Raw genomic sequence first — 18,633 nt, forward strand, 5'->3', positions numbered from 1 at the left:
CGGGGGTAAAATGGATAGTATGGGAGTCCCAAATCGGTGGCCGGACAAGCCATGTTTCCTGAAGGGCAACAATGTCACTGTCACTTAAGTCCTTGCTTGGTATAGAATTCAAATGGCTGTGACCTCGTGTATTCCACGAGATCAAAGTTAGAATCTTCGTATCATGGCATAGTTATGCTTGTCTTGTTCGGGTCGTCACTTCTTGTTGCGAAGAGCCATTGGAGGATGATGTGAATATATGTGACATGTGGCCCTGTAGTGTTGTAGGACCAGGTATTGTTTCTTGTGATAAAATGAACCCCAGGTCAAATAATGCCATTCTGGCCTGCCACAAGGTCTCAGCTATCAATAAAGATCGAATGTATAAGCGGACAACAGACAGGTCCGCATGGTTTATAAACTCGATCTGTTCAATATCCAGTGATGAAATAGCTGAGAGGGCCAGAACTTCTGCACAGATGTTGAGGATACTTGACCGATTCAGATCATACGATTTAAATGGGGCGTCTCGACATTTTATTACAAAGCGATGATGAAATGGGCCTTGTTTCGGTTTGGTCTGCGCAGGTCGATCTCTCGACAGTATTGGTGGCCTGCCTGGAGAACGGGCTCTTCTATCTTGGTCAATGGGAACAAACGCCTTTGGTCCCTGTATAAGGGGTTTGAGCGAAGGAAACCCCTTTTTCTGCCAGTTTAGATGGATTCATCTCATTTGATTGGTGGATATAGGCTTCAATAGAGGCTTTGATCTCATCTCGTAGCTCTTGTCGAGAAACTGAAGTTTGATTAGAGATGGGGACAGGGGTGAAAATAGAAGCTTGAGGCTGATGTAATACGTTTATCTGAGGATTGAGACTGGCATTACGCTTCAAGTATGCTTCCACAGAGGCTCTGATTTGATCCTCCGTGTTTTTCGGGAAGCTATCTTCTCTTGGCAGGGCATTGTGGGCATCTGGGCTCTGTTCCGGTTGGCCATAGGACTGTGGAGCTCGTCTGTTGTCAGATTGTAAGGGGTCAATCTTAGTCTGGTCATCCACAGATATGAGGGGCACGGCGTCACAGGACTCCTGAGTTATGAACTGAGAGGCCTTTTTTGACAGAGACTTCAAGTATAAGTCAATGGATTTCTGTACTTGCAACTGAATCTCCCCCAACATGGGAGCACTCTGGAGATCAGGCGATTGGGACACAGACTCCACTGGGGCTGTTACAGCAGCAATTGATGAGACAAGGGGAATTCTATCAGGGCTTTTTAGCTGAGGGTCTTGCTGTTTGCTATTGCATCGACCATCTGCACCAGATCGTCCAATGGTTTATGCGGAACAACCTGCACAACTATAGGAGTCACCTCCGGGTTTGTGATGCCAAGATCAGAAATAGAGACGGTCGACTGATCAATTGGTGAATCCTCCTGATTTTTGCGTTTTTTGCCCACTGTTGATTTTGTGGCAGGAGTCTTGGGCTTGACGAATTGAACTTTCCTTCTTTTGATGGACCGTAATGTAGTGGGTTTGGCAGAGGTTATGCCAAATACCTCTAACATATTCTTTTGCTTTAGTGGACAGGTGAGTTGGTTTGTCTTTAAGCTTACGGCAGGTGCAGGAACGTCCGCATAAACATTTGGCTCTGGTATAGAGGTAAGCACGGGCGTGGGAGCATTCGTATTACCAGTTGGTGGTATCATGGCAGAACCTGCCGTTATCTTAGTGGTACTGTCAAGAGAATTGATATCTTCGATTATAATAGGAGATAGGTCTGTGATCGGCATCGTAGATAATTTAGGTTGGATTGGAGCCCCTTCTGTTTGTAAAGGCAAATTAGTATCATGTGTCTGTGTACAAACTGCATAGGTGACTTTTGAGCTCAAGAGCTCATGAGTCTGACTTGATGGATTAATTTGTGGTATGATTTTTGAGTACAGGGAAAGTAACTGCTTAAAACAGGAAGTCTGTTTTGAAACTTTTGCATCCAAACCTTCGTACAGTTTTGCAACAGCTAACAGGGCTGTATTCATTGCTGACAATGTGTTGTTTAGGGCCGGAGCCTCTGGAAAGGAGTATCTCTCTCTAAGATTGGGGTTGAGAAAGAAATCAGAGACTCTGGGAACCTGATCAAAACGTGGTTGCCTCGGGGTGGGTGCTATATAGGAATCAGCTTCCTCTATTGGTTCAGGGGGACGAGACGGGTGTGTAACAGGCGAAACCGTCAGTTCAACCACTGCCGTGTTATCATGAGGCAACACGGGAGATGGATTCTCACCATTTTCACCAAAATGGTTAATAATATCTCGCTCTAGCTGGATTAAATCACCGGTATTTGAGCACACATAAAAAACTTCTTCAGAGCGCTCCTCAGTCCGATTGGAGAGGTTCATGAAATTAATATCCTCCTCCTCTATTTCCCCAATCACAGTCATATGAGTGTAAGCTTGTCTCAGTTTGTGTTGGGCCAACACTGAGCACTGAACAGGTTGGGGCATAGTGTCCCCCAGAAAGAGAGCTGGAGTTGTTCGTAAATCGCCTGCAACACAGGCTGCTATTATTGTGTTATCAGTGGGGGCATTATATAAGCTGGTTTCTCGAGGTGGCATGTCAGTAGCAGTTGTAAGCATGGGGTCAGGAGAACTGGGGCTAGAGGGTTGATCTCGGGCGTTGGACCCCATAAGAACAGATTGAGTTTTTGGAGGCTGGAGGCCAAGCTGACCCTCTACCTCAGACATGAACCCCTCAGTTGGACATAGATGCATGTTATCAGAAACTGAGTGTGAAAGTTGAGTTGTAACACATCCCACACATGGTAATAGGCTTGTGAGTCGGGGTTGGAGAAGAATTTTTTTCGTAGCACTTGCACGCCCAAATTCCATCAGTTTTGTCCGAGTCTCTAGAATGGGCGGCATGCTGGTGGTTAATGTGTAGGGAATCATGCAATTGGCCACACAGTTAGGAGATGAAGAAGAAAAATATATAAATAAACAAAAAGTAGCAAGAAAAATAAAAAAGAAGAAGGAAAAATAATACCTTGGACCAGGACCTCGCGACCCACGAACAGCAAACAGTACTTATAGTACTTGCCGAGTGCGCGCGCGGGTGCGCTGTGACGTGGGCTAATAAGGGCCAAGCAGAGCGGGCTTGGCGGGGGGCGTGGTCAAGGGCGTCACAGTCCTGTAAAGAAATACAATAGAAGAAAAGAGAGAGAAAAAAAAAAGGAAAGAAAACGGAGAGCTATATTAGGGGCCAGCAAAAGCGGTTAAAAGTGACACACAAACACAAAGTGCACAACGTGGATGCTGAGTAGAAGTGCACAACGTGCTTCACGCACAGTCACCTCTTTGGACCAGGCAGGTCGGGTGTTACAAAGAAGGACGTCCTCCGTATGAAAGCAGGGCAAATCCACGAGTGATGCAGCAGCTGAAGAAAACGCTCCGGCTCCCAGTCTTGAAACGCGCAGAGGATCGGCACAGCAAACAGTACTTATAGTACTTGCCGAGTGCGCGCGCGGGTGCGCTGTGACGTGGGCTAATAAGGGCCAAGCAGAGCGGGCTTGGCGGGGGGTGTGGTCAAGGGCGTCACAGTCCTCTGTTGCTTTCCTTTGGACCAGGCAGGTCGGGTGTTACAAAGAAGGACGTCCCCCGTATGAAAGCAGGGCAAATCCACGAGTGATGCAGCAGCTGAAGAAAACGCTCCGGCTCCCAGTCTTGAAACGCCATACTTCTTATTTGGGATCTGTCATGACATGGTGATTTCAATGTGGAGTGGATGGAATACTTGTTTGGGTGTTTGGTCTGGGGTGGCGTGGGGTGGGTTTTGGGTGGGCATGAGGGCCATGAGTGTGGATCATGATGATGTGTTGGGGGGACATGAGTCGGGGCCTGCTGGCAGGTGCCCATCACTGCTGGGTGGGTGAGTGGGTGGGGGGACATGAGCCGGGGCCTGCTGGCAGGTGCCCATCACTGCTAGGTGGGTGAGTGGGTGGGGGGACATGAGTCGGGGCCTGCTGGCAGGTGCCCCTCACTGCTGGGTGGGTGAGTGGGTGGGGGGACATGAGCCGGGGCCTGCTGGCAGGTGCCACTTACTGCTGGGTGGGTGAGTGGGTGGGGGGACATGAGTTGGGGCCTGCTGGCAGGTGCCCCTCACCGCTGGGTGGATGAGTGGGTGGGGGGACATGAGCCGGGGCCTGCTGGCAGGTGCCCATTACTGCTGGGTGGGTGAGTGGGTGGGGGGACATGAGTCGGGGTCTGCTGGCAGGTGCCCCTCACTGCTGGATGGGTGAGTGGGTGGGGAGACATGGGGACATGAGTCGGGGCTCACAGGTGTGCTCAGATGTGCATGGTGGCATGTGGCCTGCCTGCAGGGCATGGGGAGATTGTGGGCTACTCCCCTGTGGTGTGTCCTGCCTGCAGGCCATGGGGTAGTCCCCTGTGGTGTGGGCTGCCTGCAGGGCATGGGGAGGGGGGGGAAGGCCACACCCGGGAGGCCCCACAATGCAAAATTACGTGTGAAACTCCCTGCATACCCCCCAAATACACGTAACCTGCTCCCATAAGGCCTTTCACGTGTGAAACTCCACGCGTACCCCCCAAATACACGTACCCTGCTCCCACAAGGCCTATCGTGTGTGAAACTCCCCGCACACCCCCAAAATACACGTAACCTACTCCCATAAGGCCTATCGCGTGTGTAACTCCCCACACACCCCCAAAATACACGTATCCCGCTCGCCCAAGGCCTATCGCGTGTGAAACTCCATGCACACCCCCGAAATACAGGTACCCAAGCCTATTGTGTGTGAAACTCCACGCGCACCCCCAAATACACGTACACTGCTCCCACAAGGCCTATCATGTGTGAAACTCCCCGCACACCCCCAAAATACACGTACCCCGCTCGCCCAAGGCCTATCACGTGTGAAACTCCCCGCGTACCCCAGTGAAACAAGTACCCCGCTCGCACAAGGCCTATCGCGTGTGTAACTCCCCACACACCCCCAAAATACACGTACCCTGCTCGCCCAAGGCCTATCGCGTATGAAACTCCCCGCACACCCCCGTAATACACGTACCCAGGCCAATCGCGTGTAAAACTCCACGCGCACCCCCAAATACATGTACCCTGCTCCCACAAGGCCTATTGTGTGTGAAACTCCCCGCGTGCCCCAGTGAAACACGTACACCGCTCGCACAAGGCCCATCGCATGTGAAACTCCCCGCGTACCCCAGTGAAACACGAACCCCTCTCGCACAAGGCCTATCGCGTGTGATACTCCCCGCGTATCCCAGTAATTCACGCAGCCACCCCATAGACCCTGGCCATGCCCCACAGGCAGCCCACTCACCCTCCCCATGCCCCGCAGGCAGCCCATCCACCCTGGCCATGCCCCACAGGCAGCCAACACGACAGGGGCTACTTTTTGTACGCAATTTACCTGCCGCGACCGGGGTGCGCGTATTCCGAGGGGTGCGCAAGTACATTTTCACACATTTTGGCTGCCCAGAGCGGGGTTCGCATAGTATTTTCACGCAATTACAGTGTAGCGGCCCTGTAAGCTGGTCCAGGGTTAGCGCAGCCCTTTGCGCTGCATTGGCCATTTCAATGGCTTTTCCTTGCACAAGAGGCGTTCTTGGGGGCGTAACTGGCGCTGCGGGATATTCACTGCGCCGGCGATCAAAATGGCTTGGTAATTCCATGAATACGTGGTGCGCCAGAATGCTGTTTAGCGCACACGGCTGGTGCACGCAGGCGCACGCTCCCTCTCTGTGCTGCTCGTGTGCGCTACCTCTGCGCTGATGAATAATCTGGGGAATGAAATGATAAAGGATGTCCAGAATAATGACGTTCTAAAGGATCTAACTAAGACGGTGTTAACCTTTCTGAAAGAGATCAATTTGAAATTACCGATGGAAAGTAATAATTTAAAGCCTTGCTATAGTAAACTCAGTAAGAAAGCTATCCAATGGGATTCAATTAAGAACTTGGATAGAGTGTGAGAAAAGAGCAGATTCTGCGCGTACAGTCTCGAAGGGATGATTGTCAATAAGCCTTGCAAATATGCATTAATGGTGGGCAAGAGGGAGTTCAGTAGATGTGTTATGTTGCTGAGCTTCAATATGCTACCTCGTCTAGAATATGTTGGTTCCTGGAAAAGAATACTCAGAGAAAAAAGATTATGCAGATTCTGTAAAGTGGAGGTGGAAACTGCAAGACATGTACTCACGGCCTGTTATACTTTGAGGGGCTGGTATGAAGCGGGGTATAAAGATCGAGTAGGGGATCATAGGAAACTACAAGACATGTACTCACGGCCTGTTATACTTTGAGGGGCTGGTATGAAGCGGGGTATAAAGATCTAGTAGGGGATCATAGGAAACTACAAGACATGTACTCACGGCCTGTTATACTTTGAGGGGCTGGTATGAAGCGGGGTATAAATATCTAGTAGGGGATCATAGGAAACTACAAGACATGTACTCACGGCCTGTTATACTTTGAGGGGCTGGTATGAAGCGGGTTATAAAGATCTAGTAGGGGATCATAGGAAACTACAAGGCATGTACTCACGGCCTGTTATACTTTGAGGGGCTGGTATGAAGCGGGGTATAAAGATCTAGTAGGGGATCATAGGAAACTACAAGACATGTACTCACGGCCTGTTATACTTTGAGGGGCTGGTATGAAGCGGGGTATAAATATCTAGTAGGGGATCATAGGAAACTACAAGGCATGTACTCACGGCCTGTTATACTTTGAGGGGCTGGTATGAAGCGGGGTATAAATATCTAGTAGGGGATCATAGGAAACTACAAGGCATGTACTCACGGCCTGTTATACTTTGAGGGGCTGGTATGAAGCGGGGTATAAAGATCTAGTAGGGGATCATAGGAAACTACAAGACATGTACTCACGGCCTGTTATACTTTGAGGGGCTGGTATGAAGCGGGGTCTGAAGATCTAGTAGGGGATCATAGGAAACTACAAGACATGTACTCACGGCCTGTTATACTTTGAGGGGCTGGTATGAAGCGGGGTATAAAGATCTAGTAGGGGATCATAGGAAACTACAAGGCTTGTACTCACGGCCTGTTATACTTTGAGGGGCTGGTATGAAGCGGGGTATAAAGATCTAGTAGGGGATCATAGGAAACTACAAGACATGTACTCACGGCCTGTTATACTTTGAGGGGCTGGTATGAAAGGGGGTATAAATATCTAGTAGGGGATCATAGGAAACTACAAGGCATGTACTCACGTCCTGTTATACTTTGAGGGGCTGGTATGAAGCGGGGTATAAAGATCTAGTAGGGGATCATAGGAAACTACAAGACATGTACTCACAGCCTGTTATACTTTGAGGGGCTGGTATGAAGCGGGGTATAAAGATCTAGTAGGGGATCATAGGAAACTACAAGACATGTACTCACGGCCTGTTATACTTTGAGGGGCTGGTATGAAGCGGGGTATAAAGATCTACTAGGGGATCATAGGAAACTACAAGGCATGTACTCACGGCCTGTTATACTTTGAGGGGCTGGTATGAAGCGGGGTATAAAGATCTAGTAGGGGATCATAGGAAACTACAAGACATGTACTCACGACCTGTTATACTTTGAGGGGCTGGTATGAAACGGGGTATAAATATCTAGTAGGGGATCATAGGAAACTACAAGGCATGTACTCACGGCCTGTTATACTTGAGGGGCAGGTATGAATCGGGGTATAAAGATCTAGTAGGGGATCATAGGAAACTACAAGACATGTACTCACGGCCTGTTATACTTTGAGGGGCTGGTATGAAGCGGGGTATAAAGATCTAGTAGGGGATCATAGGAAACTACAAGACATGTACTCACGGCCTGTTATACTTTGAGGGGCTGGTATGAAGCGGGGTATAAATATCTAGCAGGGGATCATAGGAAACTACAAGGCATGTACTCACGGCCTATTATACTTTGAGGGGCTGGTATGAAGCGGGGTATAAATATCTATTAGGGGATCATAGGAAACTACAAGACATGTACTAACGGCCTGTTATACTTTGAGGGGCTGGTATGAAGCGGGGTATAAAGATCTAGTAGGGGATCATAGGAAACTACAAGGCATGTACTCACGGCCTGTTATACTTTGAGGGGCAGGTATGAAGCGGGGTATAAAGATCTAGTAGGGGATCATAGGAAACTACAAGACATGTACTCACGGCCTGTTATACTTTGAGGGGCTGGTATGAAACGGGGTATAAATATCTAGTAGGGGATCATAGGAAACTACAAGGCATGTACTCACGGCCTGTTATACTTTGAGGGGCTGGTATGAAGCGGGGTATAAAGATCTAGTAGGGGATCATAGGAAACTACAAGACATGTACTCACGGCCTGTTATACTTTGAGGGGCTGGTATGAAGCGGGGTATAAAGATCTAGTAAGGGATCACAGGAAACTACAAGACATGTACTCACGGCCTGTTATACTTTGAGGGGCTGGTATGAAGCGGGGTATAAAGATCTAGTAAGGGATCACAGGAAACTACAAGACATGTACTCACGGCCTGTTATACTTTGAGGGGCTGGTATGAAGCGGGGTATAAAGATCTAGTAGGGGATAATAGGAAACTACAAGGCATGTACTCACGGCCTGTTATACTTTGAGGTGCAGGTATGAAGCGGGGTATAAAGATCTAGTAGGGGATCATAGGAAACTACAAGACATGTACTCACGACGTGTTATACTTTGAGGGGCTGGTATGAAGCGGGGTATAAAGATCTAGTAGGGGATCATAGGAAACTACAAGACATGTACTCACGGCCTGTTATACTTTGAGGGGCTGGTATGAAGCGGGGTATAAATATCTAGTAGGGGATCATAGGAAACTACAAGGCATGTACTCACGGCCTGTTATACTTTGAGGGGCTGGTATGAAGCGGGGTATAAATATCTATTAGGGGATCATAGGAAACTACAAGACATGTACTAACGGCCTGTTATACTTTGAGGGGCTGGTATGAAGCGGGGTATAAAGATCTAGTAGGGGATCATAGGAAACTACAAGGCATGTACTCACGGCCTGTTATACTTTGAGGGGCAGGTATGAAGCGGGGTATAAAGATCTAGTAGGGGATCATAGGAAACTACAAGACATGTACTCACGGCCTGTTATACTTTGAGGGACTGGTATGATACGGGGTATAAATATCTAGTAGGGGATCATAGGAAACTACAAGGCATGTACTCACGGCCTGTTATACTTTGAGGGGCTGGTATGAAGCGGGGTATAAAGATCTAGTAGGGGATCATAGGAAACTACAAGACATGTACTCACGGCCTGTTATACTTTGAGGGGCTGGTATGAAGCGGGGTATAAAGATCTAGTAGGGGATCATAGGAAACTACAAGACATGTACTCACGGCCTGTTATACTTTGAGGGGCTGGTATGAAGCGGGGTATAAATATCTAGCAGGGGATCATAGGAAACTACAAGGCATGTACTCACGGCCTGTTATACTTTGAGGGGCTGGTATGAAGCGGGGTATAAATATCTATTAGGGGATCATAGGAAACTACAAGACATGTACTAACGGCCTGTTATACTTTGAGGGGCTGGTATGAAGCGGGGTATAAAGATCTAGTAGGGGATCATAGGAAACTACAAGGCATGTACTCACGGCCTGTTATACTTTGAGGGGCAGGTATGAAGCGGGGTATAAAGATCTAGTAGGGGATCATAGGAAACTACAAGACATGTACTCACGGCCTGTTATACTTTGAGGGGCTGGTATGAAACGGGGTATAAATATCTAGTAGGGGATCATAGGAAACTACAAGGCATGTACTCACGGCCTGTTATACTTTGAGGGGCTGGTATGAAGCGGGGTATAAAGATCTAGTAGGGGATCATAGGAAACTACAAGACATGTACTCACGGCCTGTTATACTTTGAGGGGCTGGTATGAAGCGGGGTATAAAGATCTAGTAGGGGATCATAGGAAACTACAAGACATGTACTCACGGCCTGTTATACTTTGAGGGGCTGGTATGAAGCGGGGTATAAAGATCTAGTAGGGGATCATAGGAAACTACAAGACATGTACTCACGGCCTGTTATACTTTGAGGGGCTGGTATGAAGCGGGGTATAAATATCTAGCAGGGGATCATAGGAAACTACAAGGCATGTACTCACGGCCTGTTATACTTTGAGGGGCTGGTATGAAGCGGGGTATAAATATCTATTAGGGGATCATAGGAAACTACAAGACATGTACTAACGGCCTGTTATACTTTGAGGGGCTGGTATGAAGCGGGGTATAAAGATCTAGTAGGGGATCATAGGAAACTACAAGGCATGTACTCACGGCCTGTTATACTTTGAGGGGCAGGTATGAAGCGGGGTATAAAGATCTAGTAGGGGATCATAGGAAACTACAAGACATGTACTCACGGCCTGTTATACTTTGAGGGGCTGGTATGAAACGGGGTATAAATATCTAGTAGGGGATCATAGGAAACTACAAGGCATGTACTCACGGCCTGTTATACTTTGAGGGGCTGGTATGAAGCGGGGTATAAAGATCTAGTAGGGGATCATAGGAAACTACAAGACATGTACTCACGGCCTGTTATACTTTGAGGGGCTGGTATGAAGCGGGGTATAAAGATCTAGTAGGGGATCACAGGAAACTACAAGACATGTACTCACGGCCTGTTATACTTTGAGGGGCTGGTATGAAGCGGGGTATAAAGATCTAGTAGGGGATAATAGGAAACTACAAGGCATGTACTCACGGCCTGTTATACTTTGAGGGGCAGGTATGAAGCGGGGTATAAAGATCTAGTAGGGGATCATAGGAAACAACAAGACATGTACTCACGGCCTGTTATACTTTGAGGGGCTGGTATGAAGCGGGGTATAAAGATCTAGTAGGGGATCATAGGAAACTACAAGACATGTACTCACGGCCTGTTATACTTTGAGGGGCTGGTATGAAGCGGGGTATAAATATCTAGTAGGGGATCATAGGAAACTACAAGACATGCACTCACGGCCTGTTATACTTTGAGGGGCTGGTATGAAGCGGGGTATAAAGATCTATTAGGGGATCATAGGAAACTACAAGGCATGTACTCACGGCCTGTTATACTTTGAGGGGCAGGTATGAAGCGGGCTATAAAGGTCTAGTAGGGGATCATAGGAAACTACAAGACATGTACTCACGGCCTGTTATACTTTGAGGGGCTGGTATGAAACGGGGTATAAATATCTAGTAGGGGATCATAGGAAACTACAAGGCATGTACTCACGGCCTGTTATACTTTGAGGGGCTGGTATGAAGCGGGGTATAAAGATCTAGTAGGGGATCATAGGAAACTACAAGACATGTACTCACGGCCTGTTATACTTTGAGGGGCTGGTATGAAGCGGGGTATACAGATCTAGTAGGGGATAATATAATGGTTGAATCAGACCGGTTCTGGTCTTGTATCTTTATGGCAGATCCATTGGTGTATATAGGGGCTGCCTTCTATATATGGAAGCGAATTATATCAGAGTGGGATAAACTGGGAGTTTTGTGATGAACTGTGCTGATTATATCTTTTAATATGCAGTCCTTTTTCCTTTTTAAACTTGTATAGTATAAAAATAGTATATATGTGAAGTTAGATGAATTTTAGATTGCATTAGAAGGAATGATTTTAAATAATCTGTATTTTAATGTTTTATTAGAAACTTATGTATGATGTTATGTTATATAATGTATTATTTTCAAAGTGTTTAAGGTTTTTATTAACCTAAATACACTATAAATAAAAAAAATAAAAGAAATAAAAGATATTGAGGAGGGTTTTGTTGCGTGACACAGAGGTGTACTTTGGGAGTGGCGTGTACCAGTCAGGGAAGTTCTGCCCTGGGCACCGAGTTGGCTAGGAACTGCCCTGGTGGGGGTGGGTACACGCTCTTCTTAATGATGAATACCCTGCCTTCGATCTGAACAGCCCATGCAAATGCAGTATTACCTGGTACATAGCTGCAGTCATCAGGGTTCTGCCACTGGGGGGTCTTGTATGATATTCTGCATCCACGTTGCTGTATGATGGAGGTGGTGTCCGGAAGTCTTCAAAAGGGTGATACGGTCAGGCCAACATTAACCTCTGACAACATCCGGACACTGGAGAAGGGGAGGTTCTTGGAGTAATATCTCCAGCCACGCCCCACCTGTTGACTTTCTCAGGAGCTTCCGGGTGTTTCCTGGCTTTTCCCAATGCATCGAATATTCCCTGGCCTCGCGAGTATTCCCTGCATCGCGAGTATTCCCGGGCCTCGCGAGTATTCCCTGCCTCGCAAGTATTCCCTGGCCTCACGAGTACTCCCTGGCAATAAACTCCATCACGATTTTCCCCTTCAATGAACTGCACCTGTTCCGTTAATATGGGGCAGAAAAGTAGGGGCGCCCATACAGGGCAGTTTCTAGTCCATTTGGTGCCCAGGGCGAAACACTAGTAATGCCCCCACACACCCCATCCCGCGTGCCACTCCCACGGCACCCCGCGCGCCACTCCCACTGCATCCCACACGCCACTCCCACTGCATCCCACACGCCACTCCCACTGCATCCCGCGTGCCACTCCCACTGCATCCCGCGTGCCACTCCCACTGCATCCCGCGTGCCACTCCCACTGCATCCCGCGTGCCACTCCCACCGCATCTCGCGCGCCATCTCCACCGCACCCCGCGCGCCGCTCACAATCTACACCGTTAAGGGACTCCTACCCAAAGTCAAACGGTCCGTCACACAAGGAATGAATTGCCATTCGCAACGGTGGGTCACTTTTTCATTGGTGCCCAAGACAATTGTATGCCCCAGTCCCACTTAGGCTGCAGATAATGAGGACTGGGCACACCAAGAGACCATGAATATGGCACAGGATGCAGTATATACAACCAACAAAGAACACAAGATGCTGAAGGGGGTTTGGAGGCAACCTAAGCCAAAAGGGCAATGACAAGGAGACACCTGAACCCAATAAACAATCTCTTTAAAATTCTTTGAATGGGAATCAAGTGTATGCTTTGATACAGTAAAGTCTGACTGTTGACTTGTTATAAGGATTTATTTATTCATGCAATGTTTGTCAGGTACCTGTATTTATTTATTTATGCAATGTTTGTCGAATACAGGTATCCGACAAACATTGCATAAATAAATAAATTATCCGTGTCCATGTACCCGAAAACATTGCATGAATAAATAAATAAACCGAGTCGTGGCTTAAAGAATATTTACTCATCAACACTGGTCAAAACTATTATCAGCATAATGAAGTAACTCATCACCAGCGCCATGCAAGTGGTTTAAAGTGGAATTGATATATAGTTTGGAAAAGAAGCCGCATGAAAGAAATAGCGCCGCTTTAAACTATTATTTTGTGAGAGGCAAAGCTGCCTACAATGCACGCCCACTCCCCACACCCCACTGCACCTCCCCTCCATTCACAATGCCAGCACGAAACCTTTCAGTGACTAATGGCCCACCATTATCAGTTTCCTGCCGGCATTGTGATGGGAGGGGCTGGTCTTAGCTGCAGGGGGACCTGAAGTGTTTTAATTGTTATGCTTATGCCCCTACCCCGACCCCACCCCACCCAAGTGGCACGAAAGTGGTGCGAGGGAGCCTCTGACTTCTGTAATGTCACGTAGTACTTGTGTACCACGTGACATTACAGTCGGAAGGGGGCAGTGCCAGCACCTGACCCGTGGAACTTTCCCCACATCAATGCGCTCCACAAACTGGGGAATTTCATCCCCTCCAGAGTCTCCAGGGACGGGGCAATTGCGCCCCCCAGGGCTATTGCGGCCCGACTCGCCCGGGCCAAGAAACAGGCCTGGGCACATACACTGTAGAATGAATTACAGATACACGCACATGCTATGCCAGAGGGTAGGAAAGTAGGGGGGCACATACCCTGTAGAACATATTATAGACACACGCACATGCTATGCCAGGGGTCAGGAAAGTAGGAGGGCACATACCCTGTAGAACGTATTATAGACACATGCTATGCCAGGGGGCAGGAAAGTAGGGGGGCACATACACTGTAGAACGTATTATAGAGACACGCACATGATATGCCAGGGGGCAGGAAAGTAGGGGGGCACATACACTGTAGAACGTATTATAGACACATGCTATGCCAGGGTGCAGGAAAGTAGGGGGGCACATACACTGTAGACTGTATTATAGACACGCACATGCTATGCCAGGGGGCAGGAGAGTATGGGGGCACATACACTGTAGAACGTATTATAGACACTTGCACATGTTATGCCAGGGGGCAGGAAAGTAGGGGGGCACATACCCTGTAGAACGTATTATAGACACATGCTATGCCAGGGGGCAGGAAAGTAGGGGGGCACATACACTGTAGAATGTATTATAGACACGCACATGCTATGCCAGGGGGCAGGAGAGTAGGGGGGCACATACACTGTATAACGTATTATAGACACTTGCACATGTTATGCCAGGGGGCAGGAAAGTAGGGGGGCACATACCCTGTAGAACGTATTATAGATACATGCTATGGCAGGGGGTAGGAAAGTAGGGGGCACATACCCTGTAGAACGTATTAAAGACACGCACATGTTAAGCCAGGGGGACACATACCCTGTAGAACGTGTTATAGAGACACACGCACATGCTATGCCAGGGGGTAGGAAAGTCGGGGGGCACATACCCTGTAGAATGTATTATAGACACATGCTATGCCAGGGGGCAGGAAAGTAGGGGGGCACATACCCTGTAGAACGTATTATAGACACATGCTATGCCAGGGGGCAGGAAAGTAAGGGGGCACATACACTGTAGAACGTATTATAGACACATGCTATGCCAGGGTACATTATGTTGCAAAGGAAAGTAGCTTGCAACTCCTGCCCTGAAAAGGATTTGTGATTTAACACTTCCAAGAGTGGAAATGGAAAACATGTAAAGGGGGATCCCACAAGGGCTAGGAGTGGAGTTCTGAGGGGGTGGAGTTCCGAGGAGGCGGGGCTAGCAGATGGACTCAGCTCAAAGGAAATGCTCAAAATAATATTTTTTAAATGGTGCAGTTTCTTTGATGCTGCTTCTTTGCAAACTCCACACTGTACATCAAGTCCACTTTAAATCACTTCCATGGCAGTGGTGCACCCAAAATACTGTGGGTAATGAAGTCATTTTTAGTACTGACACGTTCTACAGTAGAAGGCTAAGGGTAGCTCAGCAGGTTGAGAAACAGTTGCCGGGATGTTACATTTTCAAAACTGGTTGTTAATCAGCCGCCCGGGGGTGTCGCTCTGCTTCATATTGACTCCTTGAAGATTAGTGCTGTCCTGGGGAATGCAGAACATCATACAGCACGGGGTCATGGCACTGGCACGCGACACACCCCGCCTGCTGGATTCCAGGTCTAGCTCGAAAAACACATCGGCAGGTAAAGCGCCTAAAATCACTCAAGCACGTTCCCCACCATAATCTGCTAGCAAAGACGCATACACTTCGCACTAGCCCGTGGCTGCTTGCACCGCTGCTATGGCAACGAGTGGCTGCTTGCAATGCTGCTATGGCAACGAGTGCCAGGAGGAGCTGTGGTGCAAGTCATTTGCACACCAGTCCCTGCTCTACTGAGGACACACCCAACCAGCTTGATTGGCATGTCCCACAGCCAGTAAAGACCTCACGCTCCTGCAGGGTGTACAAGGAAGGAGAACGGACTGACACGCCCCCTTCAGGGGCTCTGATAAAGGAAACCGAAAGTAACATTTAGTTTTTCGCAGCTGAGCAGGAACATGGCCGCTGCCGCCCATCTCCAGGGCCTGAAGGAGGAGGCCACCTGCTCCATATGCCTGGAATACTTCACAGAGCCGGTGTCTGTGGAGTGTGGACATGCCTTCTGCCTGTCCTGCATCACTCAGTGCTGGGAGGGACTGGAGGCGAACTTCCCCTGCCCTCAGTGCAGGGTAACTTTCCAGAGCAAAACTCTCCTACCCAATAGGCAGCTGGCAAACATGGTGGAAATAGCCAACCAAACAGTTTCACCTTTCCAATCTGTGCAAAAAACACGAAGAGAAACTGAATCTCTTTTGCGAGGATGACCAGAGACCCATCTGTGTGTTGTGCGGCATGTCACGTGATCACAAGTCCCATAAAGTGCTCCTAATCCAAGAAGCAGCCCAAGAGTACAAGGTATGTGTGCTATAGGCACATAGGTGAATTCGCCATAGAGTGTTCCCCATTCCAGAGGCTGCCCAGGAGTACAAGGTAGTTGTGCTGTAGGTATGGGACATGAGGGGTTCCCACGCAGTGCTCTTCATTTCTGAAGCTGCCCAGGAGTACAAGGTATGTGTGCTATAGGGACATGGAGGCGGATGAGTTCTTACAGTCCTCCCCATTCCAGAGGCTGCCCAGGAGTACAAGGTAAGTGTGCTGTAGGCCTGGGACATGAGGGGTTCCCACGCAGTGCTCTTCATTTCTGAGGCTGCCCAGGAGGACAAGGTATGTGTGCTGTAGGTCTGGGACATATGTGGTTTCTCACAGACTCTTCATTTCTGAGGCTGTCCAGGAATCTGTAGTTTGCACTATAGCTCTTTTGCACTATGGCTCTGGGGCGAAAGGAGGCTGTGCATAATGCTTCCCATTCCAGACACTAGTGTCCAGGATTACACAGTATGTGTGCTGTATGTAGGTCGAGGAGACTCGTGGGGGGCAGTCTCCCGGGGAAGATGGGTAACGTTGTGGATATGATGGCACTCATTATAGCCACAGTGAACCCCTAAAGGTGGAGGTCCAGCACGTGCAGCTGCACAGTGAAGAGAATCACACACCTGAGTGTGTGGCAGGTATCTCTGCAGCATAGAGCTCACACAGTGTGTCCTATAAAGAAGGGCCCAAGAGCACACTGTGTGTGACTTGACTGGTGGCAAAAGGCACCCTCAGAAGGGTGACGCCCAGGAGCACAAGTAGAGTATGTTAAAGAGCAGGAATCAAAGAGTCTGTCCAAAGTACCACAGTGTGCATTAGACGGGTCTGGGACCTTAGGGTGCACGCCGTATAGGAGGCTGACTAAGGGCACACAATGCATATTATGTGAAGGGTCTGAGCTCACAAAGGTCACGGTGTCGTCTATAGTAAGATGCCCAAGACCACACGATGTTCATATGACAAGCTTGGGACCAAAGGGTTGCCACAGAATAAGGCTGACCAAATGTACAAGATGCATATGTGACCAGACAGGAACCACATATCCCACGATGCCCTCGCCCCCAGAGAGCACACATGCCATGGATAGAACCTATGTACATGATATGCCTTGGTTTCAGAATCAGGTGCTGGGTGGAGACTGCCCAAGAGTACACGTGATGAATGTTGCATGTCTTGGGATCCTAAAGCTCATGAATGGAGACTGCCCAAGAGTACATGGGGCATGTGTAGTATGTCTTGGGGCCCTAAATCTCTTACCGAGTTTGAGGCTGCCCAACAGTACAATGGTGTGTCTGGCATGTTTGGGACCTTGCATCTCATACTGTGTGGAGGCTGCCACAGAGTACAGGGTGTGTGTGTGGCATGTCTTGGTCAGTAATGCACTGCACAGCTGCTGCTATTCCCCATTATGGAATCCCACAGGACATGCAGTAATTCTGCATGGACAGTGGCTGCAACTTTACATGTCAATATTAACTCCATATCAAAGCAGCAGATTTTAGGTGTGGGTTCTTACCAAGGAGGTGGTGCTGGGAGTCTACTGCACATTAGTGTCAGTACCAGATGCAACGCCCGTGGCTTCACTTCTGACCTATAACTAGGGTGTCGGCTGATAATGGATGTTAATGACCCCCCCCCCAGGGTTGCCTTTTCACAGTAAATCATAGTTATGTTAAGGTTTCTGATTAACCTTTACTCTCTGGTCAGTGCAATGCACGTAAGGTGACATGTGACCTCACACATGACCTTGTGTGTGCCATGTGTGGATATCCCAAGCCCCCCTTTGGGTGCTCCTGCTGAAGGTGCACGTTCCGGGACCATACGTCTCCCACTGTAGGAGGGTCTGCTGAGGAGAACTAGGTGTGTTTGTGGCAGGTCAAGGATCTCAGATCAGGTTACATTTGTGTCTGGGGTGGTGTCACCATTCATATTTAATGGGGGAAAGGATATGAGGATTGATGACCTTAGGACCTCTATGAACAGAGTGTCATCCAAGATGTATGAGCTATGGATTGTAAACCAGCCTATGGGAGCAGCTAGAAGACTGAGGGAGCATTCTCTATAGACTGTACATTAGCCTATGGGAGCAGCTAGGAGTTGGAGGGAGCATTCTTTATAGACTTATATTAGCCTATCGGAGCAGTCAGGAGTCTGAGGGAGCATTCTCTATAGACTGTACATTAGCCTCTGAGGAGCAGCTATGAGTCTGAGGAAGCATTCTTTGCAGACTGTCCATTAGCCTATGGGAGCAGCTTGGAGCCTGAGGGAGCATTCGCTATAGACTGTACATTAGCCTATCGGGAGCAGCTAGGATTCTGAGGGAGCATTCTCTATAGACTGTACATTAGCCTATGGGAGCAGCTTGGAGTCTGAGGGAGCATTCTCTATAGACTGTACATTAGCCTATGGGAGC

The 18,633-nt window shown here is 48.5% G+C and overlaps 1 protein-coding gene across 1 annotated transcript in view; it reads left to right on the plus strand.

Annotated features, from left to right (window-relative positions):
* Window positions 1–15,808: 15,808 nt before the first annotated feature.
* LOC138520541 (E3 ubiquitin-protein ligase TRIM39-like) overlaps window positions 15,809–18,633 on the plus strand; it is a 258,308-nt gene continuing 255,483 nt past the window's right edge. Inside the window, exons 1-2 of the mRNA XM_069632885.1 lie at window positions 15,809–15,979; window positions 16,041–16,205. Of these exons, the coding sequence (XP_069488986.1) occupies window positions 15,809–15,979; window positions 16,041–16,205 (336 nt within the window). The remainder of the gene's footprint in view (window positions 15,980–16,040; window positions 16,206–18,633) is intronic.

Source organism: Ambystoma mexicanum, chromosome 13, assembly GCF_040938575.1.
Source record: "Ambystoma mexicanum isolate Mex_15411 chromosome 13, UKY_AmexF1_1, whole genome shotgun sequence".
NCBI classification, from domain to species: Eukaryota; Metazoa; Chordata; class Amphibia; order Caudata; family Ambystomatidae; genus Ambystoma; species Ambystoma mexicanum.